This window comes from Phragmites australis, chromosome 19, assembly GCF_958298935.1.
Source record: "Phragmites australis chromosome 19, lpPhrAust1.1, whole genome shotgun sequence".
Lineage (NCBI taxonomy): Eukaryota > Viridiplantae > Streptophyta > Magnoliopsida > Poales > Poaceae > Phragmites > Phragmites australis.
Genome location: NC_084939.1, coordinates 21804861 through 21828453, shown reverse-complemented (window position 1 = coordinate 21828453; position 23593 = coordinate 21804861). Strand labels below are relative to the sequence as shown.

The 23593-nt window shown below is 41.9% G+C and overlaps 1 protein-coding gene across 6 annotated transcripts; it reads right to left on the bottom strand.

Moving 5' to 3' along the window:
• Nucleotides 1-243: 243 nt before the first annotated feature.
• On the bottom strand, nt 244-4916 carry LOC133900397 (protein kinase STUNTED-like). Of its 6 annotated transcripts, none has more exons than XM_062341519.1 (12): nt 4492-4634; nt 4153-4244; nt 3950-4066; nt 3100-3309; nt 2861-3006; nt 2206-2766; nt 1854-2102; nt 1606-1769; nt 1432-1511; nt 1196-1343; nt 931-1080; nt 244-828 (listed from the first exon to the last, which is right to left on the bottom strand). In XM_062341519.1, the coding sequence occupies exons 2-12, from the start codon at nt 4224-4226 to the stop codon at nt 565-567; spliced, it is 2163 nt and encodes a 720-aa protein (XP_062197503.1). In that variant the 5' UTR covers nt 4227-4244; nt 4492-4634; the 3' UTR covers nt 244-564. The 6 variants fall into 6 exon arrangements, with proteins under 6 accessions (XP_062197503.1, XP_062197505.1, XP_062197500.1 ...); XM_062341521.1 differs by having other exon boundaries at nt 4153-4304; nt 4492-4629; XM_062341516.1 differs by lacking the exon at nt 3950-4066 and having other exon boundaries at nt 3100-3221; nt 4153-4304; nt 4465-4916.
• Between the last annotated feature and the right edge of the window lie 18677 nt (nt 4917-23593).

Here is a 23593-nt window from a genome sequence, read left to right as displayed (position 1 = left end):
AACACAGCTTAGATTAATGTTGCGATGTGGTGAGATCTTACAAGGATAACTTCTGCAGATCCTGACTTTATCTTGGAGCAATTTGATGAATTTTCCAAGGAAAATAATAGCGATGATCATGAACATTAGAGCCACCGAATGTTGTTGAACAAATTCAATCAAAATTCGGGCACAATTCATTGTTCACAGCAGACGTAAAAATATATATTCCTTTTACCATGATCCTAACCAATGAGCAGTGTGTATAGAATAAAGATGATTGATTTGTATGAGGGAAGAAACCCACAATTGCATATGCTTCCTACTTTATTTCTCATCCCTTTGGATGAGAGTACCTGGGTATGACAAGGTCTATTCCGAGAGAAAGAAAAGGGGGTCTCTTCAGACAGGAAAAAAGTCCCCCATATGAAAAAAAAAGACTCAAGGCATAATCAAATGATATTCTTGGTGGAGGGCATTGCATGTGCCAACTCTCACCCAAGGAGCAAAAGAGTAACTTAAATAAAAAAAAAGGGAGGAAAAAAAAATCTATACACTAAAAGGGGTAACTCTGCTATGGATCGGTCAATCGAAGCTCGATGATCGGCTCCATCTTCCCCGCAAATACTCTTCCAAGGATGTGTTTGCTGTGATGAAGTCGTTGCTACTGACAGAGGCAGAATCATCGTCGACATCAAATGCGAGATTGATGTAGGACTGGATGTTGGTGTTACTCCCTGGCGCTGGCGGTGTCATCACACCTTCACCGTCATCGCTCTCGCATGATAATCCGACTTGGGATCTAGCCCACTTGAGAATGTCATTGTCACCATCGAGTAGCTTCAGAACCTGATTATTACAACCAAATGATTGTAAGATACAGCACAATGGAAATGATAAACAGCACGAACACTTACAGAGTATGTGCCTCAAAGGAAAAAAAAAACTTACAACATCAATGTGAGGACGGTTATGAGGTGCTTGTCTGATGCAGAGAGAGGCAGCAAGGGTCATCCTCTCGACTTCATTGGTATGTCCTTCAGTAGGTAAGTTGGGATCTACAAGTTGTGTGAGCTTTCCTCCTTGTATGATGGAATTTGCCTGCACAAAACAAACAACAATTAATTATCAGTTCAAACCAAAGGAAAAGAAGTGGTCTTTAACATAATTCAAACAAGAAATTGACACACAATGATAGATAGAAGAAGCAACATACCCACATCACTAGACTCTCCTGCCCTTTTGGACAACCGGTGCAAAGTGGTTTCCTGCCCGAGATGAGTTCAAGAAGGACGACACCAAAAGCATACACATCAATTTTGTTGTTCACCTTGCCATGCATGAAGTATTCAGGAGCTAAGTATCTGTCAAAGTATCTCTATATCAGTAAGGCAATTGTTGCAATGCAGCAAGCAAAGGTAAAAGTAGCAAACAAATGATTAGATAATGAACCCGAAAGTTCCTGCAACGTCGTTGCATGTCATCTGAGATGTTACATCAGCAGTCCAGACTGCGAGGCCAAAGTCCGATAACTGCATGAAACAGATATTGAAAATTTTAGTTCATTTAATTTTGATATTGCAAAGGAACTGAAGCATTTCGTGCTATCTGACAGAAAAGAATTACTTTTGGCTCAAAGCACTCTGAGATGAGGATGTTTGATGACTTGACATCCCTATGGATCACTGGACGACTGTTGTCACTACCATGGAGATAATCCAGTGCACGAGCAACTCCCACAGCCACGTTGAACCTCTCGGTCCAACCAAATATGTTGCATTCTTTTTCACCTGCACAATATAAACGTTAGGATTACTTTTACATGGCAACGGCACAGGTAGAAAGCTAGCAGGTGATGAAGCTGTGAAACACACCATGCAGTATCTCTTCCAGGCTGCCTCTTTGCAAGTACTCATACACTAACAGAAGGTCATCGCTCTTGAAGCAGAAACCGATGAGGGATATGACATTCTTGTGACTGAGAGAGCTGACAATGTCAATCTCTGAGACAAACTCCTTCAGTACCTCATCGGAATACTTCATGATCTTCACTGCCAGTTTCCTGCCATTTGCCAAACAACCTTTGTAAACTTGACTAGTGCCACCTTGTCCAACTATACACTCTGCACAAAACAACCAATCCAATTGGTTAACACCACATGCCTACAAAAATTGGTGCTAAGAGATACAAAGGCATGATAACAGAGACAAATCAGAATTGCATACCAGGTGAGAAACCAGAAGTGATATTTGCAAGCTCACTGTAACTGAAGGAAGAATAGATGGATGAGAATTTCTCTTTAAGCAAGGTCAGCTCTTCTGGTATTTCCTTCTCCAATTCTTCAATCACTACAGAAGACCTTCCTGAATTGCTCCTCAAAGGGACAACCACCCGGTCATGGAGAATATGACTGGCATTGGTGGTGGAATCTGGTCTTCTGGTTATGTACTCTGAATGGACTGGTGAAACTGCTGAATACCGGCTGGGGAGGCGCATTGCCCACTGCACCACAGACATCTTCGACTTTTCAGGCAGGTAAGCTTTTCGGTCTGGCCAGAATTTCTTCCTTAGGAGGGGCCAGCCTGTTGCTCCTTCTGGCGATTCACGTTGGTAACCCTTCACTGGGACCAATGCTAATGGAACTTCTTTTGGTAGCGTGGGAGACCTCGTTGGCATGGTTATGGCACGAGATGGGGACCTGTTGTCCTTTCCATATTCATCCCAATGTTTCTCTCCTATCATGGATGTCAAGAGCTTCCGGTAGCTCCTCCTTGGAGTCTCTGGCACTGCATTCCAATTCCAGACTTGAGCATACTGAATCCATAGCAGCTCCAAACCACAAAATGAGTAAACCCAAATAAAATTATTCGATCAACGTACTTGTGCTAGTGCTTTGGTTCAGTTCGTGTTGCGCCGCATGGCCCACGTCTCTATGGTAAACCACCTTGCCATTGTTCACTGCAAGAACCGAGCAGCCTGTGGGAACTCTCTTTGCGCAGTACTTGGCAACTGAAGTGGAGGAGGATCTGACATTTGGAGTAACACCAACACTGCTGTCAGAAAACAAAAATATTTGGGCTAAGGTGGCAATATGTAGTGCAAAACGTCAGATTAAGTACCCGAAAGACCGGGAATTCTTTGCAGCACCGAGGATCAGATTTGCGGCGCCACAAGAAGCGGCTTCCTTGACCAGAGTTTTCCGAATAGATGATCCTCCACAGACTTTGAGCTCCAAATTAATCTGATGAGTGTAAATGGAACATGAAATTGATGAAATTCTGAGGCAGCCTTTAAATTTTTTTCCCCAAATAAAATAAAAGAAGAAAACCCTGCAGTTCGATTGTACGAAAGATAACTAGATCAGTGACACTAAAAAAATTAAGGTAGTGTTTGATTCGTGGAACGAGATGGGATGGAGCGGATCTATTCCGTTTTCGAGCTGTTTGGATGGAGAGCAGCGGGATGAAATGGTTCGAAATCAGGGAATATTTTTCAAAGATTCAGGACGAAGCCATTTCTAAAAAAACGGTGGAACGCAGCCATCCCACTTCGAACGTGACATTGACGATAGGACTGAGGTACTAAAATGAACTCGTTTCATCCCACCCACCAAACAGTGAATGGAATCATTTTATCTCACCTCGCTTTCCAACCAAACACTACCTAAGTGTGCCCAAAACTTCAAGGCGATGGAAAGGATAAGGCAAAAACAGGACCATCCAGTAAAGTAATGGTAGCCAGGGTTACAAATATCATCTGTAACCGCTCGTTTATCGCAGTTACCGGACGATTCGGTCCGCACCGCTTTTATAAACCGAACAGATACCGACCAAACTTAAATTTAAAATTCAAAAAAATTAAAAAAATTGACAAATTTCAACCAGTTTCTATCGAATTCCACTGAATTACTGCACGGTAATCGCGATTACCGCCACCGAGCGGTTTTTTAAGGTAAAACCATTTGTAAACCTTGATGGTAGCAGGAGTGATACGGCATAGGTGGAGACTTTCAACCAAAATTTGACGGACGATATTTCAAAGCCAGATTCGGAGAAAAGGTCACAGCTTTGAACGGCCACCATCGAACTAACACAAATATGACTCGCGGTAAGTGTAGAGTGAAAAAAAAATAGAGAGATTTTTTTTGGTTTGCGGTAAGCTTTGAGACGGACCTGCTTGAGGTTGCAGAAGCCGTCGTACACGGCGAGCACTGACGCGAGCGAATCCGCGGCCCTGCTCCGCTCATCCAATCCTATTAGTAATCCTAAATGAGGAGAGAAAAAGAGGATTAACTTCACAGCACAGTCGAATCCCATCCGTAATCCTAAACGAGAAGAGAGAAAAAAAGGGATTAATTTCATAACACAATCGAATAGGAAAAAAAAATTCCAACTTTGCATGTCGAGCGAATCGTAGCAACGAAGGAAACATAACCCAAACAATCGCAAGGACAAACGCTTCTAATGAGAGGAAAGAAGGGCAACTTTGCGGATTGGAAGACGGCGACGCACCGTCGGAGGCGGCGGCGACGTGGAGCGCGACGACGCGGTCCCCGGCATTGGCGACCTTGACGAGCGCCCAGGTGAGGAGCTCCCGGCTGGCGGCGTCCCTCCTGACCCCCACCACCACGGTCCTCCCGCTCCCCTGCGCCGTCGGGGGGGACGACGGCGCCAGCGCCTCGCACGGCAGCCTCTGGCGGCGCGCGCCGTCGGGGACGAGGAGCCTCATGGCGCCAATCGATGCCTCGGAGGCCCGGCTCCGGCCCTTCCCCCTGCTCGCTTCTTGGCTTGCGAGAGAGAGAGAGAGAGAGAGAGAGAGTGATAGAGAGAGAGAGAGAGGAGGAGGAGGAGGGATCCGCGGGAGGCTTCGTTTTATGCGGCCTGTTTCTTGGGCCGCCCCTGCCCTGCCCGGCGGTAAACGTTAACGTCTCCCTCCCCGGTCGCTGGTTTTTCTTCCGTTTTTTCTTGTCTCGGGGCTGCTGGCTGCTGCCTTGCTTCATCTGCAGTCTGCAGTGCTCAGCAAGTGGTAAGCCTAGCCTGGAAAGAGAGGATTAGGGTGTGAGGTCACGTGCAAAGATGCCTCAACCATGATCCCACATTGGCTCATCACATGATCTACCTTCATCTTAATGATTTTCTTTTTATTCTTGGAATTAGTAAGTATTCGGATTTACTGTGTTTCAATCGATTGAAATTAGAGTTTTGTTTCGCTCGACACGTTATCCATCCGATCGTCCGATCGTGCATCTGTCTTTTGATTTGTATTCGGTCAAGTATTTTTATCTGGCATATCACTCAACGTGTTATTTATCTGATCGTCCGATCGTGCGTCTATCTTTTAATTTGTACTCGGTTAAAGATTTTTATCTGGTATACACCCGAAAATTATATATATCTCTACTATAGAAAAATATTATTTACTTATGAATCATTTTTTTCAACCATTAGATCTTTATTCAATAATTGATGTTATCAAGTGAAATATACATTTATTTTCACTCGATTGAAAATTAACAACTCCCAATATTATTTAGTATAAGATCTAACAAACCATCACGGTTGTTTCACACAACTGAAGCACAACTAAGCAGGGTTTAAATCACTTGGATGGCAGCTTATAAATGAACCAGGTGGCGTAAACAAACTATTATGACCGAGTCGTACGTAAATGATTGCAGGTACGTGAAACATTTACCTCAACCAAATGGGGAGTGCTTGGTCAGGAAAGAGGATTTTCGGTCCACCAGTGGTACAAGTACCTGAAAAATTCTTGCAAAAACCGAACAGACAAAACTCTGACACGTCAAGTATATTCAATCACGATCGACTCCAGTTAAATCAGGATCTAATTAGAAACCTACCACAGCATATCATCGTGTAAAAACATGCTAATGCCGGTTGGGAGCTGCCACGTCACCCCGTATAATGCTAACTATGCCAGTGGGTCCATGATCGTTACCACATATAATCTGCGGCGAGTGCAGGCAGGTCCTTCTTTTCTCCCTTTTTTTTGGGTGTAAGAAGGTAGTATGTACCCATCATCACACTGAATTCACACTTGTGCATATATACACATACACATTAAGTTTAAGTTCCAATAAATTTCTTAGTAGGGATAATTACATATATGCCATTGAAAGTTGTCAAAACCCTTGATCTGCCATAAAAAAATATTCTTGTCACTACTTGAACTCTTACCTTTTTTTTTATGTCATCGCCGCCATAACAGTGTTAATTTCAATGATACGGGGATGTAAAAACTAAATTTCACTTTCTGTGTGTGCAACTGCCGCCAGCTTTGTTATGTCGATGGTGGCATAGAGAGGAAGAAAATTTTCAAGCAGTCACATATGAGAGAGAGGAACTTTTTCGATGTTAAATCGAAGAATTTTCTCTATTTCTGAACGCTCCGTTTACTTCTAACCACGTACCATGTATATCACTGATCCATGAATACTGATTGTGCACATGGGTATAAACAATGGGTATATTATTCTCTCTTTCGCTGAGCATTTTCTTATTGTTCTCTGGGCGTACTCCATGTGGTAATAAATACATATATTTTTATTTTTTTATTGCTCTCTGGGCGTACTCCCTATGGTAACAAATACATATATTTTTTATAAGACACAGTCTCCAATATTTAAAATTTGATCACTATTTTTTATTAAAATATATTTATAAAATAAAATAAATTTATGATATTATGAAAATATTTTTAAAATAAATCTAAATATATGATTTTTAATGTTTCTAAACTAAATATTTTGAAGGTTATTATTAGTTAAAATTTTAAAAATTTGATTATTCTTTTTAAACGACATATATTTATAACCAGAGAGAGTAATATACCTATTGTTTATCGACCGTGTACTGCTCCATTTTACAAAGCGAAACAGAGACCACCACCAAGTAGCTAGTTGTGCTCCTCCTACGTACCTAGTCATTGATGTATACCGTTCTTTAGATGAATGTTCGGCGTACTCGCATAAACATTTTTCTATGATCTTTATAGTGAAAGTCGGATGGGAATGTTCATGATCAATCTGGTGGCCACAGCTCATTTTAGGCCAACTCCAGCGGCACGATATAGAGTGCTACAATATCCGATACTATCTATTATGTCCCGGAAAAGCCCTCCTGCAGTGATGGATTTGATTGATAGTTGCGCTACAGTGGTGTGGAGAGAAGTGAAAAGTAAGAAATAATTATATGTTAGAGGTAGAAAAAATAAAAATATTATAATAATATTAGATGATGTTATAATAATATTATAGAAAATAAAATTTTAAAATATCTACTGAGAATAACGTTAGAAGTGACAAATAGAGTAGTGGCTTGTGATCGTCATTTCGACCGGACGGGATGAGCATATATATCGATCGTTCCTTTTGTAAAGGAAAAGAAAGCCGTACGTACACTATTGGTCGAGTAGCTACGGAAGCATCGAATTCCATGCTTCATTCCATAGCACTACTGACCTTCGAACATGCATGGATTATCCGCACGATGCGTGACGAATAATTCTGCGAAAATAAGTGTCATACTCACTACTTTTTTTTAAAAGATGTGTCATACGCACTACTGATCAGCGATGCATGCACGCATGTGGTGTGTTATTGTGAAATTTTTACATTTTATTTTTTTTGAAACATATTTTATAAATAGATCTCTGCGAAAATATTTTTTTAAAATGGATTTTTTGCATAGCGTTATGACATTTGATGTTGTGTTGGCTGTTTTATATGATCTATTTTAGATTTGGAAGATTATAGTGCAGTAAAAAGGGTTATTTTTAGATTGTTCTACATAGGTCTATGCGTAGATAAATTTTTTGAAAAGGGTCAAAACCTAAAATTCCACTTAATTTCTCGCATTGTATACAATTTAAGCATTGGACGGCTGGATCACCTCGCACGCGGGTCTGGGATCCGACGGCTCCGCACCGATAATGGCCACGCGTCGCACGCTGCCTCGGGGGATTTCTAGGCTCGATTAGCATATAGTAGATATTTTTTCTGTCAGAGACGGTCTAACAGAGATTGTGACGTTACATATACATAAATAATTGAAGTGACAAGTACAATTTGGTGAGTCTATCTGCTGTTGATCTTTTAGGTAGCGTTTAACGAAGTCGAATATTATATGAGATCATATAATTAGGCTGTTTGATAAGATGCAGGGATGATAAAAAATATGTTTGGTTGGATATATGAGATGTTATAAAAACATATTTAGTTGTTTAAGAGTTATGTATTATATCCATGTATAATTTAATTATTTATAGAATAATAATTTTATATTTGTTAATATTAATAAACTATGCTAATTAGTACGGATCATTATTAATTTTAATTAATCATAACTTAAGTTGTCAATAATCATTACAAAATAAGTCGCGAGAGGGGAGCCCCCGATGCTTGGGCGTCGCGATAGCCTGCGTGATGACGCCACCGTAGACTGCATCCTGTGCAGGGGCTCCTCGGGACGACGCTGAGGACGTGGGGGCTGTCTTGAAGCAACTGTCTGTCCGACGCCGGGTTGGTTTCCCTTTAGGCGTATAGCCAGGGGGCACCACCGGCGCTTGGGACATGAGCAGCGCCTCATGCTGCATAGTTTGCCATGCAGACTTCGCATTGGTTCTCAGAGCTCTCAGACTCTGTCTCGGTGTCCCATGCCTGGAGCACATCGGGTTCATCCGGGTGGTACCCCATGACGAATACCTCGCGACAGCCGATGTCCTTAGAATGGGACTCAGCGGTTACCGTGGATCTAACTATGGGTAACCTGATCAAGCTTTTTAAACTTGATGGAACGACCAAAACGTGCCCCCTTACCTGGCGCGTTAAATGTCAAGGGTTGGTCCCTAACAATGATTTGAGGTATGCTAGACAACGGGTGCGTGAACGATGTTTCAAAAATCGATGTGTGCGCATACAATGGACTCAGAAACACATGGAGTTATAGAGGTTCAGGCCTCCTAGAGAATAATAGCCCTATATCATGTGTGTTGTATTATGGATGATCTCAATTAGTTATAAAGATAGTTCTAGCCAGCTGCCAGAATTGATCTCTCTTCTTTATAAACGGGGTCCTCATCTTTTTATATAGTAGAGAGGAGGAGAGCTTACGTGTGGGTCCAAACAGAGGACCTTGCTCATCCTAATATCTAAATTAAGCCATCATTACGAAGAACCGTCCCTCACCACTTACTTGAGCCTGTTGACAACGTCTCGTCCATCGTACGATGCCGCATCGACCTACAAAAGTCCCACTCTATAGCATTTAATGGTACAAGACAGGACAATGCTCCTTTGTGCCGTTCATGACTTCATCCACTGAAGTTCGCGTCTGGGGAAGGAGAACACTTGAGTGGATATTAATAACTGCGATTCGATAGATTGTGTCAGATCTGGCCTAGTGACCAGTGAGGCCGGTCACGGATTTATATGATAGTATAGGGAGACTGATCGCGTATACCTTATACTGGTCGTGGGGACTATACCCTAATCGTACCACCGATCAATTTAAAAAAATATATATCTCTGACCGTTATATCTCACACATAGTCCATTTATCAGGGTACCTTTACTTAATACATCGACAAAGATGTTTTTGCTTGATCTATTACATCCACGAAAATAGATTTGCTTATACGAGGATCACCTGGAGGAAAAAGGACAATACTCGGAATATATTAAGAGTAAACATCGTAGCCTAGCCCCTGTAGCACATGTACTCTGACAAGCGATCAGTTGGCGGTTTGGCCCCGGATCCGAGACCAAAAATTACTCCCAATACTATAAGAGCAGGTCCAATCATCGACCGACAGGCCACGATCAGAGAGTTGCTTTGGTGCTCTCTACGGAAAGGGAAAATTCAGACTACGGAAGTGAATTTACAAAATGCTACCGAGGAGTATCGACGTTTAAGAAATACCACTTATAAATTGGAACTCGGTCGTAACATGCTATTTTCTTCTCTCCATCCCTCTTTCTTTTATTTTCGGATCTAAATTGACTTATACAATAACGGTTTTGCCTCTATTTCTAATAAGGGTTGAATTTTTTTACTTAAGATTAGTTTAATCAAATTGGATAGATGACTATATAGATGAAGTTAAAAAAAAATGGCATGATCTTTTTGCATATTTGTGGCATGTTATATTATTGTGCTTCAACCATTACACATGCACGTGTAATGGTTGGGTCATGCTATTTTTTTTTAACTTCATCTGTTATAGTCTATCCAATTTGATTAAACCAATATGAAGTGAAAATTTAACCCTTGTTAGAGACAGGGGCAAAATTGTCATGGTACAAGTCAATTTAAGCCTAAAAATAAAAGAAAGAGGGAGGAAGAGAAGATAATGACGTGATGTGACCGAGTCCCAACTTATGAGTGGCATTTCCTGAATGTCAATACTCCTAGCTCCATAGCGTTTCCTGAATTCCCTCCCTTACTTAGTAGCGTAGTCTAAATTTTTCTCTATAGAAATGGGTCCGAAGAGACAAATAAAGGAAAGGTAGTGGAATGTCGGGGCAGGAATTAAAATTTTGTCAAAATTTCGTGAAATTTAGGAATTTTAGAAGGGAACGAAATATCTGATTTTGAAATTTTCTCTCACTGACAGATGGAACTCAAATAGTAGATGAAAAAATGATCAAAATTTCGGTAAAATTTTACTAATTTCGGTCTTTTCACCGTGAAAAAAAATTATAAAACAAAATTGAAATCCTTGCGTGGGGCCATGGATGGAATAAACAAATTTAATAGGGTCGTTAAAGACAAGCGAGAGATAAGTTGTTGTCTGACTTGGCTGTAGTTTTGCTAGCGTGGCTAGTCTTAATAGACGAGAGCTCGGCTCAATTATTGAACTTGCTCTAATCGGACGAGTCGGGCTCCGAGAGTGTGTCCTGCAGTACGCCTGCCTCTGCGTATGGTCATTACACGTTTCAGGATAAGCATGCATATCGTCTCTGCATGTACGGATATTTCAAGTCGGAGATCATGTCCATCCGATCGCAACAAGACAGTGCATGTTCAGGACCATTTTAACTTTTAGCCGCCACATACTCATGGTTAAGCAAGCTAATCCACTACCGTTGCATCTTCTTTGCAATTCGCCTGAATAAAGCTACGTAGATGTGCGCAAAGCAAGTGTCTTGGGCTCACTAAGGTACCGCTGCTATTACAGAAAAACTTGAACTTTGATTGTAATTCTTCTGCTCATAGCTAAGCAATGAAGCTCCTTGATCCTAAAAGAAACTATGTTTTCCAACGTTTAAGCTAACCTGTATTCTGCCTGGCACTGTTAAATATGAAACCAGAGATTAGGAACTTCTGGGATGTTATCAAAGGAGAGATCATGGATATGATGAAGGACTTCCAGAAGGGGAATTTGGACCTCAAGAGATTGAATTATGGAGTAATCATCTTACTCCCTAAATTGGCTGGAGCTACCAACATTAAGCAGTTCAGACCTATTTGCTTGTTAAATGTAGATTATAAGCTTTTCACTAAGTTGATGACAGATAGAATCAGCTCTTTGGCGGGCCAACTTATCAAACAACAGCAAACAACCTTTGTTAAAGGGAGAAATATCTTAGAAGGAGTCCTTACTCTTCATGAAGTGGTCCATGAACTAAAACAGAAAAGAAGACATGGGTCATTCTTAAAATTGATTTTGAAAATACCTATGATAAAGTGAAGTGGAGTTTTCTTCATGAGGTGCTGGAAAGAAAAGGCTTCCCAGACCTTTGGCTTAAATGGGTCATGCAATCTGTCCAAAGAGGTCAGATTTGCATAAATGTTAATGGGCACATGAGCCCATATTTTAAGACTAATCAAGGTTTAAGACAAGGGGACCCTTTATCCCCTCTCCTTTTCAACCTGGTGGCTGATATTTTGGGTGAATTGATTGATAAGGCAATTGATAAGGGTCTTATTACTGGGGTTGTGAATCACTTATTACCTAAGGGGTATCTCACATCCAGTATGCTGATGATACTGTTGTGATGGTTGATGGTAGTGATCGATCAATTTTTAATCTGAGAGTGATCCTTTATTGCTTTGAATGGTTGTCTAGTCTTAAGATCAATTTCTATAAAAATGAAGTTTTTGTCTTTGGTTTTGACCAAGAGGACAAAGAAAGGATTGCAAATAAGTTGAATTGTAAATTGGGCATGCTTCCTGTCTGCTATCTGGGTATTCCCATAGCTGACCAGAATCTGGGATTGAAGGTTTTTGATCCTATAAGTGCTAAGTTGTCTAAAAGACTTGTCTCCTGGAAGGGAAAGACCATGTCATCTGGTGGTAGATTGACTCTAACCAATTCTTGCTTGAGCAGCATTCCTATGTATAACATGGGATTCTATCATTTACCTGCAGGGGTGTATGGTAAGCTAGACTCTATTAGAGCTAAGTTCTTCTGGCAGAGGGCAGAGGACAAGTTCAAGTACCATATGATGAAGTGGGAAGCTGTTTGTAGACCTAAGGAGTTTGGTGGTCTGGGGATTACAAATACCAGGATTCTGAATGAGTGCCTTTTGGTGAAATAGATCTGGAAAATTATTAGGAGTAGTTCTGAGGCATGATGTCAAATTCTGCGAGCTAAATATATGCCTGATGGCCTTTTCTTTAACTCCAAGAAGAGAGGATCCTCCCAGTTTTGGCAGGGGTTGCACAGAGTTAAGCATCTCTTTAAATGGGGTGTTCATTACAAAGTCAATAGTGGGGACAAGGTCACCTTTTGGAAAGATATTTGGTTTGGGGAGTCTCCAATTCATGTTCAATTCCCTGACCTTTTTAGGCTTTGTGAGGACCCTGACATTTTGATTGCAGATTGTGTTAGCTCCAACAATTGGATTCTCAGGTTTAACCTGAGTGAGCAGAAAAACTTAGAGATCCTATATGAAAATCTGAATAAGGTGGTTCTGAATGGTGAGGAAGATGAGGTGTTATGGGCTTTAGACAATTCTAGGAAGTTTTCCACTAGATCCCTTTACAGGTACTTAACCTTTAGTGGTGTTATTAGCAAGGGTGCTGATATGATCTGGTCTAGCAAGCTGCCTGTAAAAATCAAAAAATTTCTTTAGCAAATTCTACACAACAGATTACAAACTGCTGAGGTTTTGAAGAAAAGGGATTGGGAAGGAAGTGTTTGCTGTTGTTTGTGTGGGAAGTTAGAATCTATTGATCATATTCTTTCACCTACCATTTAGCCCGTTTTGTTTGGTGCTGTCTCAAGGAATGCTTTGACTTGAACTCTCAGCCCAACTCTTTGGAAGGGTTTCTATCTTTGTTGCTTGGTTTGTTTCACAATGGATCGACAAAATTAGGTGTTTTCCTTTTTGCAGGTTTAGCTTGGGCTATTTGGAGGGCTCCCTTTCTCACATCCTTCAGTGGATCTCTATGTTCAAACGGAGTCAGGTCTTGGCCTCTGATATTGTGGAGCTGTAATCCGGACTGCTAGTTGGTCTCCGAGTGTTTCTCAGGTGGTTTGCTCATGGGTGAGCTTTTTGTCAGTTCTGTTTGTGTGACTGGTGGCGGGGTCTCCCCCGGCCTTGGGTTTTTTCTTGTTTCGGTGATTCTGTTATCTCACTGTATGGCTCTTAAATTTGGCTTTCAATAGAAGTCGAGTAAAGTTCTCTTTTCTAAAGAAAATATGAAACCAGAGAGAGAAATCTAACGTTTTGACACAAGAAACGACAGATGTTTGCAATCGATAGGAATGGAGTCAGGAAACGTTGCATTCTCTGCATGTTCGCGCGCATGGTCAGCATGCCGCGCACCACGTGAGCGTCATGTGCGGTTGCAAACAGCGGTGGACCTTTCAGTAAGGCAAGCTGCGTCGGCCGCTCCACCTACTAATCGGCAACTCAATGATGCCTGAGTATTATTCAGCAACCGACGCCGATGTTGACCAAGGTCGAGATGAAGTTCACCCTACCTAAATTCATGAGGATGATCCGCCACTGGTCGCAGATGCACCAGGGCAGGCCGGCCCGGCGGCCACCGCATGGAGTTTGGATGGCTCCAGCTGTCCGGCCGCTGCTGCTAGCCCCCATGCTCCCTCGCTAGTGTCACATCTGTGTGTTGCTCACATCATTTGTACTGTGCACAGTTCCATTCCTCTGCTTGCTGTAGGCTCCAACAGTTTGCATTTCCGTTTCCTTTAATCTTCTTTAGGTCTCAAAGAGAGATGGATCAACCAAGCCGTGTCTCGATATTTGTCCATTTCGAGATATTATTATCCGCTAGGCAATAAGGGTTTTTCTTTTGAGAAAACCCTATGATTTATATTAGATAATGCAGCAAGCACATGAGTATCTAACTTTTACATTGAATATCTATCGAAGAGATTATGGACGCACTGAATTTCTAGATCTTCCTTGCTAGACTCTAGAGATCCCTCCTTGTAGTACAACCAAATAAAACAAATCTTTCAATACAAGTGATGCTCTCAACTTTATGATCACTTATCCGAGCAATATGTCCTTATATCTTCGTAAACTATACTTGACTTTGATATTGAATCCTTTGAGCTATTTGATGCTCCATGTATATCATATAACTTTCATAAGATTAAACCTTTTCACACTAGTAAGCCATATTAGTCCCATGAACTATATTGATATTAATCATCAAAACATACAAACCCTATGCTAAGAGCATTGATTTTTCACAGTGTATCTATTTTAATCTTAAAGGAAAACAGAAAGGTTAAGAAAAAGGTGGCATCCTCTTATTTACCACAAATTTATGTTTTGGTGCACAAGCATATACAACTAAATGGTTTAAGGTAACTCCCAATACTTTGCTTCTTAGGTGATGTCTAATAGAAGAGAAAGAAAGTAAGAAATTTATATTAATAAACAAGCTTCCAATGAATACATGTGTGTTGCTAGTTTCTTAAAATCTCCTGAAGCAATTTATTGTCTTATAATCACATATAATTACTGAAAGAGCTAGTTTCTTCTATAAAAAAATAAAATTCTTCTCTTTTATTTTTAAATTACTTATCCTATCATCTTTTTTTAATGTACATCTAATTAATGTTTAAAAAACTAGTATTAAAAGTGACCTAACGTCCAATATTTTTACTGCACCTGAGATATATCTCACAAGGTATACTAATCAGATGCATTGGTAGTGCCATTAATTGTAGCTAACCATCCAATATAATTAACCCGCATAACCCAGCTGACAAGTTTGCTTAACTAGTGGTACACGTATCCCTATGAGTTGACTTGTCGGGTACGTATAGTAGGTGGTTGAGTTCGGTAGCTGTGGTGCACGTGTGCATGCATCCGCAACGAGGTTTCAATAGGGGACAGCAGCAACAACCTTACAGGTAACCTCACGGCCAAAATCTAAAAATAGAGTATATAATTGAATTTATCAAAATAGATAATATATCGTTATATTACACGAGATGCTGAATATAAGTCGGCTCCATCATATTCGGCACACGAGGTGCCAAATATGACACTGTAGACCGTATTAGGCGTATAATGTGCCGAATACACTTGATTTTCGGTACATAAGGTGGCAAATATGGTCTATAGTGCTATATTCGGCACCTCGTGCGCCAAAAATGGTTTGGATTCCGTGCGGTCGCATCGCGTCACCTCGTTATCGCACCACGTCACGTCGATCGGTGCTTTCGGCGCGACCGGTTTGAGTGGTGCTGGATTTTGTGCTAATTGCATCGCGTGCTGCCCGCTATAAAGTGAGGAGTGAGGAGGAGGAGCATAGGCAAGCAGTGGAGCTCTGGCGAGGAGCAGAGGCAAGGAGCAATAGAGGCAAGCAGCGGAGCTCAGGCGAGAAGCTCAGGAGAGGAGGAGCAATAGCGCAGGGAGAGGAGCAACAACATGAGATCAGTTATAGTAAGTACTTAGATTATATAAGTAATTAGTACTTAGGTTAGTAATAGTAATTAGAGTAAGTAGATTATTTAATTAGTCCAATTACATTTGATAAATTATATCAAGTTGATAAATTAGAGTACATAGATTATATATGTAATTAATACTTAGATTAGTAATAGTAATTAGAGTAAGTAGATTGTTTAATCCGTTCGATTACATTTGAAAAAATATATTAAGTTGATAAATTAGAGTACTTAGATTATGTATGTAATTACTACTTAGAGTAAGCATAGTAATTAGAGTAAGTAGTTGTGTATTGTACATGCATGTAAGTAGTTATTTTATTACATGTATGTTTGTTTAGCAGATAAGCTATGGTTATCCATATTTATTATGGAGAACGTCACGCTATTTTGTATGAGAGGCTCGTATCAATTCAGAACTGCTAGTACATAGAGAGTACCGTTGAGCTATTGATCTAGATGGTCTAAAATCACATGTTATGAGTCTTTTGCGTGTGAACTAATAGTTCTATAATGTTGTTCTAGAGGGTGTGTGGCCACGACTTGTTCCAAACAACTCGATCGTTATCTATACGTTGTTCGAGATGAGCAGGAACAACACATGAGCTTTGTACTCACGCAAGATATTAGAGGAGAACTTTGAAATAAGGGTGTATATAAACATAGTGTCACGACTGGTGCAAGGTGATGCAATGACTAGCGTGGAAGGATCATGCCAGCATGTGATGCATGAAGAGAAGGGAGGGCATGTCGGAGAGGGCAGTTCCGGTACAGAGGGAGTTGGAGTGGACCCTTCTGAGATAAATGGAGGATGCATAGATGATGAAGCCAATGGTAGCGGGGATGAAGAAGCTGTTAACAACGATGACCTGGTGCCGGCGATCCAATACTTTCGTGGTGCTGGACTGCTAGATTGTGCCATCGTTGAGTATAACACCATATCCAACTGGGGATACCAGAATAGTGATATCCAGGTCGGACAACAATTTCGTAACAGGGAGGTGATCATCCACTTTATTAGCAATTATTTTGTGATCACAAGAAGGGACCATAAGTACCCAAGTTTAACCTTGCGAAGTATGAGGTCAGGTGTATTAAGCACCCGAATTGCCCTTACTTCGTACGAGCATGTAAGCCAAAATATGAGAACTATTTTGTGCTCAGTAGGTATACCCCACATACATGCAGCGAAGAGGCTATTAGGAATACGAGCCACACCATTGATGCGAGGTTCATAGCCCAATTCCTTATCACCCTTGTTGGCATGGACATATGTTTGTTGCCAAAATCCATTATGGAGGAGGTGCGGACTAAGACGGGTATGCTGATCAATTACCACTGCACGTGACGAGTGAAGCAGAAGGCATTGAAGATGCTGGTTGGAAGCTTTGAAGAGTTTTACAACTATGCTCCAAGGCTGCTACAGAAGATTTCCATGATGAATCTAGGGACTTAGTGGGCCATGACTGATGAGCCGATCAAGCTGGAGGATAGGTCGTACAGCACCACTGACTGATATCTTATTAGGTTTTTCTGATCCTTTGGATAATGCATCAAAGCTTTCAGACATTGCAAACTAGTTGTATGCATGGATACCATATTTCTTAGTGGCAAGTACCATGGTAACCTTTTTGATAGCGATCATGGAGGATGCAAACAATCAGATCATTCATCTCGCGTTTGCAATGGTTGAGTTGAGAATAATGATAGCTGGCTGTGTTTCCTCACCTTGGTGAGGACACATGTCGTGGCCAATAGGGAATGAGTTTGCATCATCTTAGATCGCAACAAGGGACTTCTGCATGCGTTGGACGTGCTGCATGACATCACAAACTACTCCATTGCATGGTCTGGTGTGGAGATAAGGTGGTGCATGTGATACTTGGGCGCGGACCTGTACATAAGGTACCACAACAAGGCTCTTGTAAAGAGGTTCAAAGGGTTGTGTCTTCAGAACCAGCAAATGAAGTTCAGCGAGATATGGAGAGAGTTAAATAAGACCACTCACAAGATGATGGTAGAGCAGGAAGTACATGAGGACTATATGCTGCCGCAAATGGTGGGGGACCAAACTATCATTAGTCATTCATGTGCTACATTTAGCCAGTGGATAGTAGGAAAGCCGACGGAGCATTGGAGCCTAATCCATGACACTCACCGTGCTAGGTTAGCATTTAACATTTTAATGATCGTATTTTACCTTTTGTTATGCAAATATCCTTTCTAAAATTATTGTCTCCAATGTTAGGTACACCATCATGACAGCGAACATAGCAGATGTATTCAACAATGTCCTAAAAGGTGTACGGGGTCTCCCGTTTTGTGCCATCATTGAGCTCACATTGTATAGAACGACAGATTACTTTCAAGACCATGGTATAGCTACTATGGAGTGCAGTACGTGGTTCGCACCTAAGGTGGATGAAATCATACCCAGAAGAAGGAACAAGACACACTTTCATCGGACTAGTATCTATGACCTGACCAACAATAAATTCGAGGTCATGTGCTGCCGCAGATATGCTTTAGGGTATAGCATGTTGGACACCATGTAACAATGTCAAATTGGGTCTCATGAGGTGAAATGCACATGTAATAAGCCAAAACTACACCATATCTCATGCTCCCATGCCTTCGTTGCTTGCAGAGACATGGGCGGCAACGACGGATCATAGTACGTATCACCGTACTTCATGATCGATGCATTGAGAAGCACATGGCTTCCAAAGATGTGTTCGTTTAATATTGGAAGCAACTACAAAACGATCGAGTGGCCTAAGTGGGTACCTTATCCCCAGGCATAACGCACGGATCCTGGAAGGCCTAGAGCCACGAGGCTACAAGGTGACATGGATGCAACAGATGTTGTTGATGGCCTACGCAAGTGTAAAATTTATAAACAACCTAGCCATGACATGAGGACTTGCCCGACCCGATAGTAAACTATCAGTCAACGAGCGAACTGTATGACTTGCCCGACCCAGCAGTAAACTATCAGGTAACAATTGAACTATATTATATTAGAGTATTTGCAATTTAGTTTATTTTATGAAGTTGATCGTAGACATGATTTGTATTCTAAATTGTTATTCACCTATCAGTTGTACTACCTATTTTGTAATATATCGTAATGGTACTGAAATCACATACATGTTCATGTAATATACTATATGGTATTGGCATCGTTGTTATTCATATAATAGCTGTTGTCTTACATTATTTTTTTATTGAACCATGAAGCTTGAAATCATTGTCATGGCTCACAATCATCTTCATGGTACCGTTCCCGTATGCGTGCCACCTTACTCAGCAGACTTATAGAGCAGACCCCTAGACCCTTCCTCGAGGATCGTGCCTATCTTCTTCAGGTTGTGGTAAGTGATGCGATACTTCTAATAATTTTTATTAGTTAAACCTTTGTATTACCGACATCACCCTCATCTTATACAGACTAAATGGGCGTACGAAATGCATACGCAGGCGGAGCAAGCTTGTGGGAAAGCAAGCGAATCATCAACGCGAAGGGATCAGAATCCTCTCCAGGACCACATGAGGAATGAGAGGGTCTCGCTTGCTGTCCATGTTACGTGGTCTAGGTGGTTGTGCTCCACGTTTGAGGGGGTATGACCTACCAGCCATGGACCCATCCCGTACCTCCTATAGTAGGCGCTCGTCCAGTGCCCGTGATGAACCCATTCGGGCAAAGTCGCGAGAGGCACCTTCGGCTGCAGAGCATCATGTATCACATTTTGGTGCTGAAGCCGAGTTGTGCATGGAGGATCCTGAGCCCGAGCAGTGTACACTAGGTTCATAGCCCCCGCAGTGGACACAACCTCCTTAGACTACGATGACACATCTGCCTGTAGTATCGACTCATCACAAGGATGTCATTGATTGCACACAGCAGACGCCTAACTAGAGCGGCACACATAATTTTGACTGAGCTACTACAATGCAGGCCGGTAGCTTCGTTGAGCTTCTAAGTGGCCAGTACCGCTAATATCCTGATGCACCTGGGGGTTCACAGTGGTACCAGCATGGTGAGACTTCGGCATACCAGACTCCATCGGAGCACGTACTACAAGCGTTCATACTTCCACACGAGGATCCTTCATCATGGTACATGTAGGGCCGAGTTAGTGGGTCTGAATATACGTTTAGTGGGGGTCCAACAGGGCAGGATGATGACGATGACGAACAAGTACACACGTTGCAGGGGCCAGCGTAGGTCGCTGGGATGAGGGTCACTCACCCGCTAGACGCTTATACTCCTAGGGATTGCGTGTGGCGTCATCGTCGTTGAGTAGGCAGTGCACTTGTACTTGTTCATGACACTTGTATTATTCACTTTATTTTCGTAGTCATCTCTATTATGTCTTATTTACTGTATTGTTGATGTAATTACTTTTAATTTATTGGATGTTTATCAAATAATTATGACACATAACTTTATTTATTACTTATTTATTAAGCATCGCTACATATTAATTATGTATTTAATAATATTTAAGGTTTCTTAAATAATGAGGGATTCATGCTTTGTTGCAGAGCCAGAACGTTGTAGTCAAGGAGCAATAAATCTATAACGGGATCTTCTAGTACATGCTTTTCATGGACACATACAACGATCGATATAGCATTAAATGCCTTGTTGCAGCTTGTACGTAGAGGGAATGATGATCCCTTAAAGGAGAACAACCTAATTCAAGTCGTGTCCAAATTGCATACAAGACCCTTCTGTTCTGCATTAACCGCTCCACTCCAACATGTAACCACCGACGAACTTAGGGCCCGCTTGCATGAGCGACGTGAAATGTATCTCAGAGCGTGCGAACTAGCTGACCATCCTTAAATGCTAGGTTTCTCTATGAAGCAAAAAAGGATGACGATGTTGCCTAACCAGTATGCATCCCATATTCAGGTTTGTCATTTTCTATTTGGTTACCTTGCTTATATTTTTTCCACTTATTCGAATGCTCCTCTTTGCGTTAGGCGTTCTTGGAAGACGCTGAGTTGATCAACAAAGAAATCACAAACTTCTTGGTAATGTATATGCTCTTCGGTGGGGGTGTGATGTCTGGTTCGCGTAGAAGACAATGAAGATCAGCAAACTTAAGGGGTACAAGGGCGCCCTCTACTATTCAACCAGAGAATGACGAGGCCGATGAGGATATGATTTCATACCAGCAATGCCTCAACGTTCCAGCAACAATACAGGGGAAGGTTCAAGGAACATTGCAAGAGGACGTTCACATAACACATCGATGTGGCGTACGACCAAGAAGGAAATAGGATGTGCTCCTACCGTGATAGCCTAAGATGACGACAAGGACAACAATTTCATACCACAACGACCCCTCTCTTTGAGGCCTCCATCTTCGGAGGACACTGATGACCCTAAAGATGATGGTGGATTTGCTTCTACCCATCCTCACAACTTCCAATCACCACCTCGGAGACGACAACTATCTTACCCTGATAGCATGGACTGGCACAACTGATATTCTTTCGCTAGTTTACGTCACCACTTTCTACCGCCATCTTGAGACGATCTAGGTAATCAACAGCTATGAATTGTGCATCTTGAGGTCAATGATACAAGGGGGAATATTGCCACTACTACATTTTAAATTATGCATATTCAAACATGGCTAATTGTTAAGGCTGCTCACAGCCTTTGAGACTACATGGTGAATTAGGAATTTTAAAATGTGCATTTAAATTAGCAAATCATTACTAATTTTATCGAAAGTTGACAATTGCTAATATTAATGTGCTTAGGCTCAAACCATGACATATGTTCATACATATGTTTTGACTTTGCCTTTAGACAAGAAATGACCAGAGCTTTAAGCATAAAATGACAACACATCTATCCTGACTCTATATTTAGAAACGAGATGAGCACATGACAAACCTTCAAATATGAAATGATAACACACCTCTTTCTTTCTTTGTTGGCAGACGTTACGTGACGTAGTCGGTCCTGACATAAAATGACAAACACGAAGTGTTAGGGCAACTCCAACAGATGCCCAAAACCAATCCCAATACCTAAATTTTGGGTACATGAGCATACGCATTGTAAGAGCAATTACCACACAAGCACATGCATTGTAAGAGTAATTTTCACACAAGCACATGTGTTGTTTGAATCCATTATGAGCAATTACAACACAAGCACACGCGTTGCAAGAGCAGTTACCATACAAGTACACGTGTTGTAAGAGCAATTACCACACAAGCACACGCGTTGTAAGACCAATTTTTAAACAAGCACACACGTGGTCAAAAATTTATAAGAGCAGTTACCACACAAGTATATACGTTACAAGAGCAGTTACCACACACGCAAAGCGATCACATGGAATCTAGATCATTTTTGACACACGAGGTGCGAATATAGCACTATGGACCATATTCGGCACCTCATGTACCGAATATACTTAATTTTCGATATATGAGGTGCTGAATATGGTCCATAGTGCCATGTGCCGAATATGGTGGGACCGGCCCATATTCGGCACTGCGTGTATTGAAAAACTGTTTTCGATAAATGAGGAGCTGGATACGCATGCTAGAATTGTAAATACGATGACATGTTATTTATTTCGGCAAATACGATCGTGAATGTTGTCTACTTTTGGATTTTTGCCGTCACCTCACTGGTGCGTGCTGTGTACGTACGTCCGTGTATATGCTGCAACGACCTTACACATGGATGAAGTGCAACGGGTTCTCCTTTTCTTCGTCTTCCTCCTCCTCCTTTGCCTCCTCTTCTTTTTCTTTTTCCTTTTTCCTTCTCCTTCACTGGTGCGTGATGTGTGTATGTACACCCGTATATATATTGCAATGACCTTATGCATGGATGAAATGCAGCGGGTTCTCCTCTTCTAACTCCTCCTATGCCTCCTCTCTTCTTTTTCTTTTTTCTTTTTCCTTTTTCCTTCTCCTTCCCTTTCACTAGGGATGACAATAAGATATGGTGGGTACAGGTAGTATTCACCCATACCTGTACCTGCCAATTTTTATCCACCCATAGGTATACCCGTGAACGCCCACGGACGAAAAGCGAGACCAAACCTATCACTCGCGGGTATACCCATTTACCCGCCGGCTGGGTGGTAGTGGCTCGGCTCAAGGCTGGGCGGTGGCGTGGAGCGGGGTTGGTAGCGGTGGTGGGGGCGACAACCTTTGCGTGAGGCGAGGCTAGGCAACGACGGCGCGACGTAGGGCGGGCGACGACAGCGCGGCTCGAAGCGAGGCTGGGTGAGGCTGGGCGATGGCCGTGAGGGACGGGGCTAGCGGCGGTGGCGACGCAGCTCTGAGCGGGGTGGGGTGATGGCGGCGTGGTTCAGGGTGGGGAGGGACATGGCAGGGAGGGGAGGGGCAGAGAGCGAAGGGTCGGGGGCTCGGGGCAGCACGGCTAGAAGCGGGGCTGTGGGGAGGGGTGGGATTGCATCTGGAAGACAGACAGGATGGGTCACGACTCACAAGGAGAATTGGACCCATATGTCAGAGATGTTACATGGGTAAACGAGTTTCGTGGGTATAAATATGTCTTACCCATACCCGTATCTGTCTACCCGTCAGGTAGTATTTTTTGCCCACGAACATACCCGCGGATATCAAATGTAACTCATATCCGATCCTATTAGAATATTTAACAGTGGGTAAACCAGTTTCATGAGTATAGATATGTTTTACCCATATCCATAT